Here is a 13,317-nt window from a genome sequence, read left to right on the forward strand (position 1 = left end):
CTAATGCCTTCGCCAGGGACTCCCAGCCCCAGGCTGGCTTTACTGACCGAGTTACCAGAAGGTTTTCCGTTCTCATTGTTCGGGTGTGACACCAGAGCCCAGCCTTGCGTACTGCGTTACCATCCCTGGCATCATGTAACCACGCTGCTGGCCCCACCCACAACCTGATGGTGACGGACTGATACGAGAGAGAGAGAGAGAGAGAGAGAGAGAGAGAGAGAGAGAGAGAGAGAGAGAGAGAGAGAGAGAGAGAGAGAGAGAGAGAATGTTACTGCATTTTTGTAATCCTTTGGCCACACACTAACTGTAACAGGTCAGAGGTGGCAAGCGATACTGGAGGCATAAGATATGTATGTGACCAGCTCTCCTCCCATCCTCAGCCAAAGTGTTAGGATTCGACTCGACTTTCCCGCAGTATGCAGACCACATACACATATACCCACACAACATTATGGTGCTGAACCTGGTCAAATTACCATTTCGGACATCCAATTGTTTGGAAGTTGAAGTTATGCTGTCTCGATGGTTCTACATTGTTTTGCACGATCCTGACCATCGTCTGTACCAAACATCACAACTGCCTTCTGAGACATTACCTTTCCCTTTACAGTAAAGATCCAACAATACTGTGGGACCTCCAGTGAGAACAGAGGTTCCGGAAGATGAATAATAAGAAAGTAGTGATTTGCGATAGAAATGAGGGTTAGAATCGTTCAAAAGACATCAAAAACCATTGAGAAAACTATTTCAACCAAACGTAACAAAATTCGATGGTTGTCCGAAGCGGAATAATACCGCTGAACCTGACACCTTTGTCTCTTGTGGTGTTCAAGATTAATCCATGGGTTTGGATCTTATCTCATCAACAGCATTTCGGAAATTTCACAAGAATAGAGGATTGGTAATGAAATATCAATGATATACGAGCAATCTCTACAAATGTTTTGATCTGTCTCACATATATTTAAAAATATTGATGACATTCTTCAATCACAGTTTTCATCTGAATCTCAGTACAATAATCATGACAATAGTACATGGCACTGGAACTAAATTCATGATCTCACACACCAAGAGAATAGTTTTATCACAATTCCAAACCTTAATCAAATAAAGGTATACGATTAAAACTAACCACTCCAGTCAGTTTCAATCTGAAAGTTACGGTATTACACATAACCAAATCGCAGTATAAGTTCTGCCTTATATCGAGTTAATGGCAATGCGGGGCCAATCCTTGCCAGCTATGTTTAAAGACATGGCTAAGATGTGCCCCAAGAGTTCCAGCAACCATCACAATTTCACTGCATGACTTTTTCGAAGACTTTTGGACCAATTACCCTCTGTTACAACTAAATTCATCTATGTAATACCACCATATCTCAAAACCTACATATAAATAAATTTTCCACATCATTACAATAGTACTTATATACACAAATTTCAAAATAATCCTCAACTTTTTTGCAAGTTCTATTGGTCTTTGTTTACTATACCGGAACTACACACAGAGATGTATCGGATATCCGCATCATATTTTTTTCTAATCCGCATCCGCAATTTAACAAACCTCCACATCCTTTCCGCACACAGACAGCATGTGTTGGGTCTACAAAATAACACTGAAAAACAAGAATTGGCAGCGTGAGCGCTTCTTATCACTCCATGATAAAGTTGTAGGGGAAGCTGGCGGGAGTCGCCACACACTAGCTGCAGAGTGAAGGAGGTGCCCCAGGGGTAAGCAAGCAGTGTGTCAGTCGATCACAATGCTTGAAGTGAAGTAATAATCCAGTTAACCAAGCATTATTGACTCCTTTTTTTTGTGTGTTTGTACAATGGCGACAAGAAACAGTCTGGTGTGGAAATACTTTGCGGATCAACCAAATAACTTAGCTGAAAGGGACGTGGAACTACGTCTTTGAAAAATCATTTAAAAACAATACGCAAAGAACAGTTTGAAGAGTTAGAAGCAGAAGAAAGAAGTTACAAGAGACTAAAGAAGTTACAAGACAAACTAGAGACAGAAAAAACTCTTTGAAAAAAATGAAGTCAGACAATAAGCAATGTTGAAGGATATTTTCAAAGTGGAAAACTGTGGGATGTTTCTAACTATAAATCAAATAAAGTGGATAATTGTGCAGCAGAAATGTCAGTAATGGATGATTTACCAATAAGTTATGTTGAGGACATAGGACACATAAGACATGGCTGAAGCTGCTCCACAACACAGGCTGAAGCAGCGAAACTTTTATTCCTGTAATATGCAATGACATCTACGTATGAGTCTGTTTCCGATGAAATAAAGGAATGATTGATGAAGTGATGTAGGAGAGCAAGATTTCCTTCACAACAAATGTGTGATTAAATACCTCAGCTGGTGTTTCATTGTTGAGTCTAACTGCACATGGTGTCAATGACTTTGAAAGAATGAACTTCGTGTTAGGTGCTGAACCACAAGAACAGCACACACATGATATTTCGAGAAAGTTTGATTTGTTGATGAAGTGGGACATTTCTAGTATGAATGTGCACTGTCTCGCGTGATGCTGTAGTAAATATGAAAAGAACTCTATACCTATCAGGTGTGAGTAATCTGCACTGTGATGTGCATGAAACACAAGTTGTCAAAACTGGAATATCATATCACAGCATGAAATAAACAAGATAATCCAGAAATGTCGCAGCATTGCTACTCATTTTCGTTACTTCAACGAAGGCACAAGAAGAACTATAGAAGAATTCAAGACAGACTGCAAGAACCCAAGCTATGTGTCATGTGTGATACACCCACAAGGTGGAGCAGCATCTTACATATACTGAAAAGAACACAAGAAATAAAGGAGTCACTATGCTTGCATGCTGCTACCAACTCCCAGAATAAAGCCACTCAGCAGCAGTGAATGGTTAATAATGTCCACATGCTCTAGAACCGTATGAGGATTTCACAAAAACATTGAGTGAATCAACAACTACAGTAGGTGATGTGATACCTCTTGCAGTCTCCTTGAAAACCGGTCTTCAGCCAAGTACAGAAGTTCCTGAAGTAACGGATACCTCAGTTTCGCCTCTGAACCAATACCGAATCAGTGATTGAGTCACCCCAAGACAACCAAGCAACACAGGTAGTAAACATCATCAAACAATGCGAGCTGATGCTGAAAAATGATTTTCCTGGATTGATAGTGACGCTCTGTACAGAGTCGCAACATATCTTGATCCAAGATATAAAAGTAATTTCTTTTCCTATTCTTACATCACTGATCAAGTGAAATCATCAGCTGCCATAGTATGTGAAGAGCTGACTTAGCTGAGCACCAAGGCAAATGAAGACGAAGAGCCAACCAGAAAACGAAGAGACGAAAAAACACAAATCTGTAACACAACCAACACCTAAGGAACATTGGATGAAGCAATGACCTGTATTCTTGCTTCCAGTAGTGATGATGAAGCGGAACAGACACATGGAGCAAGGAAGAGCGCAATGCAACAAGTGAAGACAGTTTGTGATGGTGGAAAGAAAAAGATGAGAATCTACCCCGATTTGGCGAAGGCCGCTTGACTATATCTTTGCTGTCCCCTTAGCAACGTTCCCAGTAAGCAGCTATTCAGTGGTGCTGGTTTGATGTATGATGCAAAACGTATGCGACTTCTAGCAGAAAAGGCAGAGCCAATTTTGTTTCTGTTGAAAAACTTGCCTATCTTGAACTTTAAATACTGAACAAGTGATGAATGAACAGCTGTAAGTAGATTAGGAGTTAAGGTAACCACTTTCAAAAGGGTGGAGGTTAGGGAAAGTGGTTGGTTGGTTGGTTGGTGGGATGCACGACGAGGTGTGTGTGTGTGTGCGTGTGTGTATGTGTGCTCGTCCCGTATCCTAGTCACGACACAACTTGTGTGTGGTTGAATGATGTGTGATTGATGTTCTATAACAAATGAATAATTCTTAATCTTTTGAAATATATAACAAAATATCCTGAAAACATCCACGACGATGTCATAGTGTGACATTAGCATCGGCTGTGTTTAGAAGCTGACATCCGCAAAATACATATTGATGTTCGCATACACATCCGCGGATCTCTGAATCCAGACATCCGATACATCTCTTCACACACAAACTCTGAACATGGCAAAATAATATAATCCTGAGGATATAGTTCAATTCATTTACATAGAATATCTAGTCGATATATGAAAAATAATATATATATATATATAATATGAGCTTTATCATCATAACCTACAACCAAACGTGCTATTCACACAATTCTTTGATAGAAAACTAAAACAAAGAAGGGTACCAAAATGGTACATTCACTTCACTTAAAAGATCGTTCATAAGCTCGAGGAAATATTCTCTTGAAAAAATAAAGGGGCCTCACACAATATATATATATATATATATATATATATATATATATATATATATATATATATATATCCAAATATTACCAGCTCCGATTCAGCAGATAACCATATTAAAAGACGGGTAAAGAAATTCTCTGAGCCCAACAGTCCTTATTCTCTCATGTTTGTGCTTCTCCGGCTTACCTTCCTGATGAACAGTTCTGCAACTTGATATTGTCCTGGTGTACGGCTGATATATGGCGGAGCTTTCATTACACTATATAAAATACGACGTGGTTGTCCTGCTCACACGCCTCAGCCATGTCAACAAACGGTTCGAAGATGCGAGTCACGGAAGACAAAATTGACAAATAAAAGACCCACCCAAAAAATAAGACTACGAATAAAATAATTATAATACAATACAGACTTAAAATCATGACGATATTGCATTACCCGAAAACTGTGCAAGGCTAAAAATTCACAATACAATACGTACTAAAAATTATTACACAACACGACCAAATGAATCAAACCTATTTCATTATAAACTATCCAACAGACATTACACCCATTTCGTTAATATAAATTATCGAAGAGATTACGTTCGATTAAATTGGTTGATAATTATATCAATTGTCTCCCGTGACAATGATTACATGATTGAGTATCTCGCAAGGAAAATTCTCATTTTTTTCCTTGTTCATACTTGAATGTTCGATCCCTCTTATTTAACAATACGACAGCAAGTGTTTATTGCATTCGGAAGGTAAGTCAAGGAAGTTCAAATTAGGGAAGAGATGAGAACGGCGACAGCGTTCTTAACTACTATCAAGAACAAACCGTAATCGAGTTTGTCCTGGCCATGATGTTATATATGAACGTAACCCTCAAGACGCCGCCATGATCTGCTGGTCTTATGATGGCGGAGGATGTTTGGGAGTGTTGGTATGCCTACCACAGGCCAGAAGACGCCCTCATAACAAAAGCGATATATATATATATATATATATATATATATATATATATATATATATATATATATATATATATATATAATCCAGTTCAAATATCTACCAAAATGTGATATCAAAATAAACAAAGTCTTCCCGGAAAGAAATCATAACACGCCACATTGAAACAGTCGATTTCCAATACGTGCAACCGGGTCTCCTGAGATGTGAAAATCCAATCAGCGTAAATGTCTCTGGCTGGTTGTGAGGGGGGGTAGGGTAAGGGGCGGCCGCTACCAGGTAGACTGACGTACATCAGAGAGTAAAAGGAAATATATGATCGTGTTGGAATATGGGAAAACATCGACCGGAAGATTTGTTTGGTAATATTACAGAACGAAACTGTTAATATATACATAAGGTCACCAGGCTTACATAATGGGTAAGGGGAGAGGGTTAAATATGGAACCTAAACTGCAGAAATAAAAACATTAAATGAGGTTTACACATTGGAAGAGTGGTAAGTGGAGGTTATAGTATATGAAAACAAGAAATCTTTTGTTATTACGCTCCACTGCTTGAAGAAAACGAGCCTATCAACATGAGGTGCTTCTGAAAACCACATTTGGTCCAGACTTCATTTTCGTCGATGGGCGGAGCACAGTGCAGACGACTCGCGACATTTTGTATCCCACTGTTATGTTCAGACATTGGCGTTGACGATGCTCTTTTTCAGTGGACCATTAACTGGGTTCCAGTGGACCATTAACTGGGTTCCATTGGACCATTAACTGGGTTTCAGTGGACCATTTCTGGGGCTGGTGCAGGCGGTGGCATTGAGCTGTGCGGGGCAAGACAGCGCGGTACCTGGGGCTCGCCTATGTCTGGGTGGACCGTGAACACGGATGTGTGTATACGACATCCACCATCACTCGCAAACGATACCAAACATTTTAGATGTTACATTTGTAAGCCAGAAGCGATCATAAGAGACGTCAGTCTTCCTCTTATAGTCTTGGTTTATTGTAGCCTCGCTACTCCTGGCCCACGTCCCGCGCTGTGTGTGTGTGGGGGAGCGAGGACCGAGTGTGTCCGACTCCAACACGTCTCTCTCCCTCACTCTTCACAGTGTGTTCCTCCCTCTATTCCTCTCATTATTCTTTATTCTCTTGTTACCTTATTATCGGCCGTTATCCACCCCACTCCCCCCTACGTCTGTAGTGAGCATGGCTACTAAGGCTGTGAACCCAGTGTGGACCCCAAACTGCGTCTCGCCAGCACTCCACACCTGCCTCACTCCCTCATCATGGCGCCTCCCCCACCGCTCCCCCTCACACCGCCAGAAACTCGAGCGAATGAGAGCGTCTGGGCCTCGAGTAGGAGCCCGGAGAGGCGGCCAGGTCGCCCTCCAAGGGTGGCTGGTACGTCACCAGTAGTGGTCCTGGAGAGTCCTGGTTGTGGCTTCTGGAGTGGTAAGGCAGGAGTGTGGCCAAGTCCTCCTCCTCCAGGGGAGTCTGGTAGTCCAGCAGGGCGACGTGGGCGTCCTGGAAACTGGAGCTGGAAGGCAGGGGGGTGGGAAGGTCGTCCTCCAATCTGGCAGAGCCCGGGGGCAGGTTGGAGAGGAGGGTGTGCAGTGGAGGATGACATGTGAGCCCGTGTGATCCTCGACCAGACCCGGGATCCTCCTCGACCACCAGCTCCGTGTAGTCTGGTCGACGTTTGCGAGGATTTCTGGTCTTCTTGGCCACGTGGACCTGGTAGGAGATGTCTGGTAGACAGGCCTCGCACACACCAAGCCTGCAAACATAAATAATAATAATAATAATAATACTAATAATAATAATAATAATAAGTAATGTTATTATTTTTTTTTGTTTTGCTTTGTTGCTGTCTCCCGCGTTTGCGAGGTAGCGCAAGGAAACAGACGAAAGAAATGGCCCAACCCACCCCCATACCCATGTATATACATACACGCCACTCCAACACGAAAACCGAATAATACAACACATTAAAATAAATAACATACATACACATGTATCAACTGTAACACATATATATACATACAGAACATCTCAATGTAAGACTATAATACATAACACAATATAACATATAATACACTTGTCAGAACAATTCACACTGCCTTTATTCATTCACCAATCGCCAAACGCGGGGGTTCGCAACACAATGGAATAAATTCATCCCCCTCCCGCCCCCAACACCTGCATGTGAGCGAGATTTAGGTTAGGCAAGGGAAAAGACATAAAAAGGGGGCCTTTCAATGTCGTTCACAAAAACTAATCAGTCTTCAGCGGTCATGCAATAAATTGCCCCGAAACGCTAAAGCCTCCAAAGCTGTCCTTTATCTCATTCCAGATAGGACCAGGCCACCAGAAACTTTCCATGGTTTACCCAGTAACCTTCACATGCCCTATTCAATCCACATGAATAAATCGTCGGACACCAGGTTTACACATCGGATCCAATTCCACATCTTTTCCTTGCCAGCTTTCTACCCTCCTGCATAGGTCAAGGCCCCGTACCCACAAATCTTTTTCATCGATCTCATTCTTCCCCTCCAATTTTTCCTTTCCTTGCTCCCTTCGTTCCCTCCACTCCGACACATATATCCTCTTGGTCAATCTTTCCTCACTCATTCTCTCCATGTGCCCAAACCATTTCAAAACACCCTCTTCTGCTCTCTCAACCACACTCTTCTTATTTCCACACATCTCTCTTACCCTATTATTACTTACTCGATCAAACCACCTCACACCACATATTGTCCTCAAACATCTCATTTCCAGCACATCCACCCTCCTGTGCACAACTCTACCCATAGCCCACACCTCGCAGCCATACAACATTGCTGGAACCACTATTCCTTCAAACATAGCCATTTTTGCTTACCGAGATAATGTTCTCGACTTCCACACATTCTTCAAGGCTCCCAGAATTTTCGCCCCCTCCCCCACCCTATGATTCACTTCCGCTTCCATGGTTCCATCCGCTGCCAGATCCACTCCCAGATATCTAAAACACTTCACGTCCTCCAGTTTTTCTCCATTAAAACTTACCTCCCAATAATCACAATAATACATTACAATAATAAGTACATTAATGATAATTACATTAATGATAATTACCATAATAATACTGATAATAATATTGTACAGGAGTACCTAGTGACAACACTAGGCTCCTGTTCCTTCATGAAGGAATGAAGTATTATACTTGACCTGAAATTTAATTGTTGTGGTTTTTGGGGAGCCGAGGTGGGCCAAGCCCCTGGAGGTGGGCCCAGCACACCTGGGGTAACCTGAGCTGAGCTGGGGAGCCACAAGCTGGCTACACCCTCCCCAGGCGGTGCTTTGCCCTACCCTAAGCTGACTTAACCCACCCCAGCTGTGGTGGTGGTGGGGGGTGAGCCAGCCCCACCACCCCCCTCCCTAAGTCTCCTCAGACCGGGGACCGAACCCTGGCCAGCAGATGAGTGGCCATCGACGCTCAATAGTAACAATAATGCGTAAATCAGTTATCATTACGTAAAATTAAGGCTATTATCATCTGTGTTCAACTCGCCCTCTCTCTCTCATTCCTTTATTTTGAGACCCTTCCACCCTCCTGTGATGTTCCTCTCTCTCTCTCTCTCTCTCTCTCTCTCTCTCTCTCTCTCTCTCTCTCTCTCTCTCTCTCTCTCTCTCTATCTCGCGCATAATCCCCCGGCTCGTGTTGTTGAAAGGCTGAGGCAGATGAGAGGGAAGGTTGCCCCGAGGCCAGAGGAGAGGGAAGGTTGCCCCGAGGCCAGAGGAGAGGGAAGGTGACCCGAGGTCAGATGAGAGGGAAGGTTGCCCCCGAGGCCAGAGGAGAGGGAAGTTGCCCCGAGGCCAGAGGAGAGGGAAGGTGCCCCGAGGCCAGAGGAGAGGGAAGGTGACCCGAGGTCAGATGAGAGGGAAGGTTGCCCCCGAGGCCAGAGGAGAGGGAAGGTTGCCCCCGAGGCCACAGGAGAGGGAAGGTGCCCCGAGGCCAGAGGAGAGGGAAGGTGACCCGAGGTCAGATGAGAGGGAAGGTTGCCCTCGAGGCCAGAGGAGAGGGAAGGTGCCCCGAGGCCAGAGGAGAGGGAAGGTGACCCGAGGTCAGATGAGAAGGAAGGTTTCCCCCGAGGCCAGAGGAGAGGGAAGGTGCCCCGAGGCCAGAGGAGAGGGAAGGTGCCCCGAGGCTAGATGAGAGGGAAGGTGACCTGAGAGAGGAGGTGGTGGTCGTCCACCTACCCGAGGGGCGTCCACTCCTCCTGGTGGTCGTGGGTGAGGAGGTCTTCGTCGTCGTCGTCGTCAGGGTCATGGCGGGTCCTGCAGCGACAGCAGCAGCAGGCCACGCACAGCAGGAGCAGCAGCGTCAGCAGGAGGGACAGCGGCACAGCCAGCAGCACCGCCTCCCGCACCTCGGCCGCCACCCCAAGACCTGCAGGGATGAGAAAGACCTTCGTCAGGTGGGTGTTGTGAGACCTTCGTCAGGTGGGTGTTGTGAGACCTTAGTCCGGTGGGTGTTGGGGGACCTTCGTCAGGTGGGTGTTGGGAGACCTTCGTCAGGTGGGTGTTGGGAGACCTTCGTCAGGTGGGTGTTGGGAGACCTTCGTCAGGTGGGTGTTGGAAGACCTTCGTCAGGAGGGTGTTGGGGGACTTTCGTCAGGTGGGTGTTGGGAGACCTTCGTCAGGTGGGTGTTGGAAGACCTTCGTCAGGTGGGTGTTGGGAGACCTTCGTCAGGTGGGTGTTGGGAGACCTTCGTCAGGTGGGTGTTGGGAGACCTTCGTCAGGTGGGTGTTGGGGGACCTTCGTCAGGTGGGTGTTGGGAGACCTTCGTCAGGTGGGTGTTGGAGACCTTCGTCAGGTGGGTGTTGGGAGACCTTCGTCAGGTGGGTGTTGGAAGACCTTCGTCAGGTGGGTGTTGGGAGACCTTCGTCAGGTGGGTGTTGGAAGACCTTCGTCAGGTGGGTGTTGGGAGACCTTCGTCAGGTGGGTGTTGGGAGACCTTCGTCAGGCGGGTGTTGGGAGACCTTCGTCAGGTGGGTGTTGGGAGACCTTCGTCAGGCGGGTGTTGTGAGACCTTCGTCAGGTGGGTGTTGGGGGACCTTCGTCAGGTGGGTGTTGGGAGACCTTCGTCAGGTGGGTGTTGGGAGACCTTCGTCAGGCGGGTGTTGTGAGACCTTCGTCAGGTGGGTGTTGGGGGACCTTCGTCAGGTGGGTGTTGGGAGACCTTCGTCAGGTGGGTGTTGTGAGACCTTCGTCAGGTGGGTGTTGGGAGACCTTCGTCAGGCGGGTGTTGTGAGACCTTCGTCAGGTGGGTGTTGGGAGACCTTCGTCAGGTGGGTGTTGGGGGACCTTCGTCAGGTGGGTGTTGGGAGACCTTCGTCAGGTGGGTGTTGGGAGACCTTCGTCAGGTGGGTGTTGGGAGACCTTCGTCAGGCGGGTGTTGGGAGACCTTCGTCAGGTGGGTGTTGGGATAACACTCTTGTGGACTGTGTGGCGAGGAAGCTGGACCTCTGATGGTGTTATAAGTGTAATGGTGTTGCTTCACTTACAGGGGTTAAGACTAGATGTAGTGGGTGTTGCTTCACTTACAGGGGTTAAGACTAGATGTAGTGGGTGTTGCTTCACTTACAAGGGTTATGACTGTAGATGTAGTGGGTGTACTTATATGGGTTATGCTCTCGTTGTAGGGCTACAGTGGCATTCTTGTAGCTTTTGAGGCCTGGTTATTGTGAAGGGAATTTAGCCTTAAGGAGAGCAGAGCTGCTGGTGGAGAGGGGGAGGGGTGTTGGTGTTGTAGGCAAGCACTGTTGGTTGTGGGCGGCGGGTCGATAAGGAGGTTGTAGGGTTGCTGAGTGACCGGGTAGGAGGGGGTGTGTGTTGTGGTGCTGGTGGGGAGGATGTTGTGGTAATGTTATGCTGGTGGGGAGGATGTTGTGGTAATGTTATGGTACATACGTGTAACGTAAATCCACCGAACAGGTGGACAGAACAGGTGGACAGAACAGGTGGACAGTAATCATAACTCGAGACCAATCACACTAAAGTGGCCAGAAATGAGAGTTAATGAGGCGTACTAATTAGATTAATGAGCTCCAGAGTTACTAAGTCTCTGCTGCTAAACCTGCGCGGCGGAAAAAAATAAAAAAAACTGTAAAATGAGGATAATGGAGACTGGAGTGCCCACATCACACACAGAACATTGTTACACTGTATTTACCTATGAGAAGGATGGACGACCAGGCAGGTGAGGCGTAGTTTAGAGTGGAGCGGATGAGGTGCTTGTAAGGAATGTTGAGGCATTCATTGGTGTACGATGTTATTCTGAGGGCATCTAGTTTGTGTTGATGTTATTGATGTTGGCAGTGAACGTCGTGTGTGTGTGTGTGTGTGTGTGTGTGTGTGTGTGTGTGTGTGTAGTACGGGGTTGGTCAGTGTTCAGTGGGAGTCATCATTCGTCCAGGGTGACTAGTGGGTGTGAGCAGGACTCGTGTGTGCCTGGCGTGTGGAAAGTGACTGAAGATGTCTGTTGGAAATGCAGACATTATTGTGTAATGTAGAGGTGCATGTGTGATGTTTCTACTGTGGTGTCAAGGTGTGATGTTACTACTGTGGTGTGAAGGTGTGATGTGATTGTGAGGTTATCTGTATATGAGAGGGTCTTCATGTTGAGGTAATGGGATGTCATGAAGGAAGAAACTGAAGAGAGTGGGAGAAAGAGCTGCTCTTGGGCGACTCCAGTGTAGAGCACCAGCGTTCTCCAGGTGAAGCCGCTGTGAGGGAACCTCTAGTTTGGTGGTCGGTTGTGAAGTTGACCAATCACTTTTTTGTCGTTGTTGTGGAGGGTAGCGTGAAGTATTGGTTTGTATGAGGATGTGCTCGGGGGATTGTGTGAAGTGCTTCCATGATGTCTTGCCACTAGCACACTGTGGGAGATGGGCCGTGGTTGGTTGAATCCATCTTGGATATGCTATGTGTGCTCTGGTGTGTAGGTGTGGTGGCTGAGTATGAAGAGATGATGAAGGCACTGATAGTGTGGGATGTTTTGAATCTGTTGTGATTCTTTTTTTCCCCACAAAGTATGGATACTGAGGAAAGAAGTGACATAAGGTGGTAGCAGGAGAGAGAACTGATTGGTTTGGAGGATTTCAGGACTGGTATCATGTTGGCAAGTCTCCGGATATGAGGGATTTTGTAGTATAGCCAGGAGCAGCTGAGGATATCTGTTCGTGCTTGGGCTGCAAATGGGCCACAGTGTTTTGTGTGAAACTTCGATGTGTCGTCATGGGCTGTAGCAGGAGAGTTATTTAAGGTTTAAAATTGCTTGTATCATGAGGAATGAAGGTTGGGTGGGCAGCTATTTCTGGACGGGACAACATTTCAACCTCAGGTGTAGTATTCAGCACGAAATATAGTACTTAAATAGGTTTTCAAGCAAATCTGTTACTCTCTGAATACCAAAAAAATTGCAGGTAATAGTTCGTTTTTTTTTATTTAATATTTTTAGGGAATTTCATGTACAGAAGCGTTTCATTATGTTTCAATTTTAAAACCTTTTTTGGGGAGCTAAAAAATGACCTGCAATTATTGCTATTGTTCTGAGGATAATCGATTTGTTTGAAAACCTCAGTATACGAATTATTTTTCATGCTGAATATAATCTGGAGTTGAAATATACAAATGAAGTAACTAAAGAGTCTACGATTATTCACATCGTATCTACTGGGTATCTGTCGACTTGAGGAAGCATTAGGAGATTTTTTCCCCGTGTTGACTTCAAGTACAGAAACGTTTCATTATGTTATATTTCAAGTTTAAGACAGATATGAATGTCAGAGCCTCAGACCAACACATACGCTTCCCTCAATGTCTAACTCTGGAGGTACTTCACAAACACGTCCACTGACGGGGTAAATTCTACCAGTGTCAGCCACTGGCATCATTCATCCCAACTCAACATTATTCCACCGAATAATCATTTCATTTCCAGTGT

General features: G+C 45.3%; 1 protein-coding gene across 2 annotated transcripts in view; it reads right to left on the reverse strand.

Moving 5' to 3' along the window:
- Positions 1 to 921: 921 nt before the first annotated feature.
- LOC139748383 (uncharacterized) overlaps positions 922 to 13,317 on the reverse strand; it is a 254,927-nt gene continuing 242,531 nt past the window's right edge. For both annotated transcript variants that reach the window (XM_071661499.1, XM_071661498.1), the window contains 2 exons: positions 9,569 to 9,758; positions 922 to 7,097 (listed from right to left, as the gene is read on the reverse strand). In XM_071661499.1, coding sequence (XP_071517600.1) covers positions 6,632 to 7,097; positions 9,569 to 9,758 — 656 coding nt within the window. In that variant the 3' untranslated portion in view covers positions 922 to 6,631. The remainder of the gene's footprint in view (positions 7,098 to 9,568; positions 9,759 to 13,317) is intronic.

The sequence above is a fragment of the Panulirus ornatus genome, chromosome 73, assembly GCF_036320965.1.
Source record: "Panulirus ornatus isolate Po-2019 chromosome 73, ASM3632096v1, whole genome shotgun sequence".
Classification (NCBI taxonomy): Eukaryota; Metazoa; Arthropoda; class Malacostraca; order Decapoda; family Palinuridae; genus Panulirus; species Panulirus ornatus.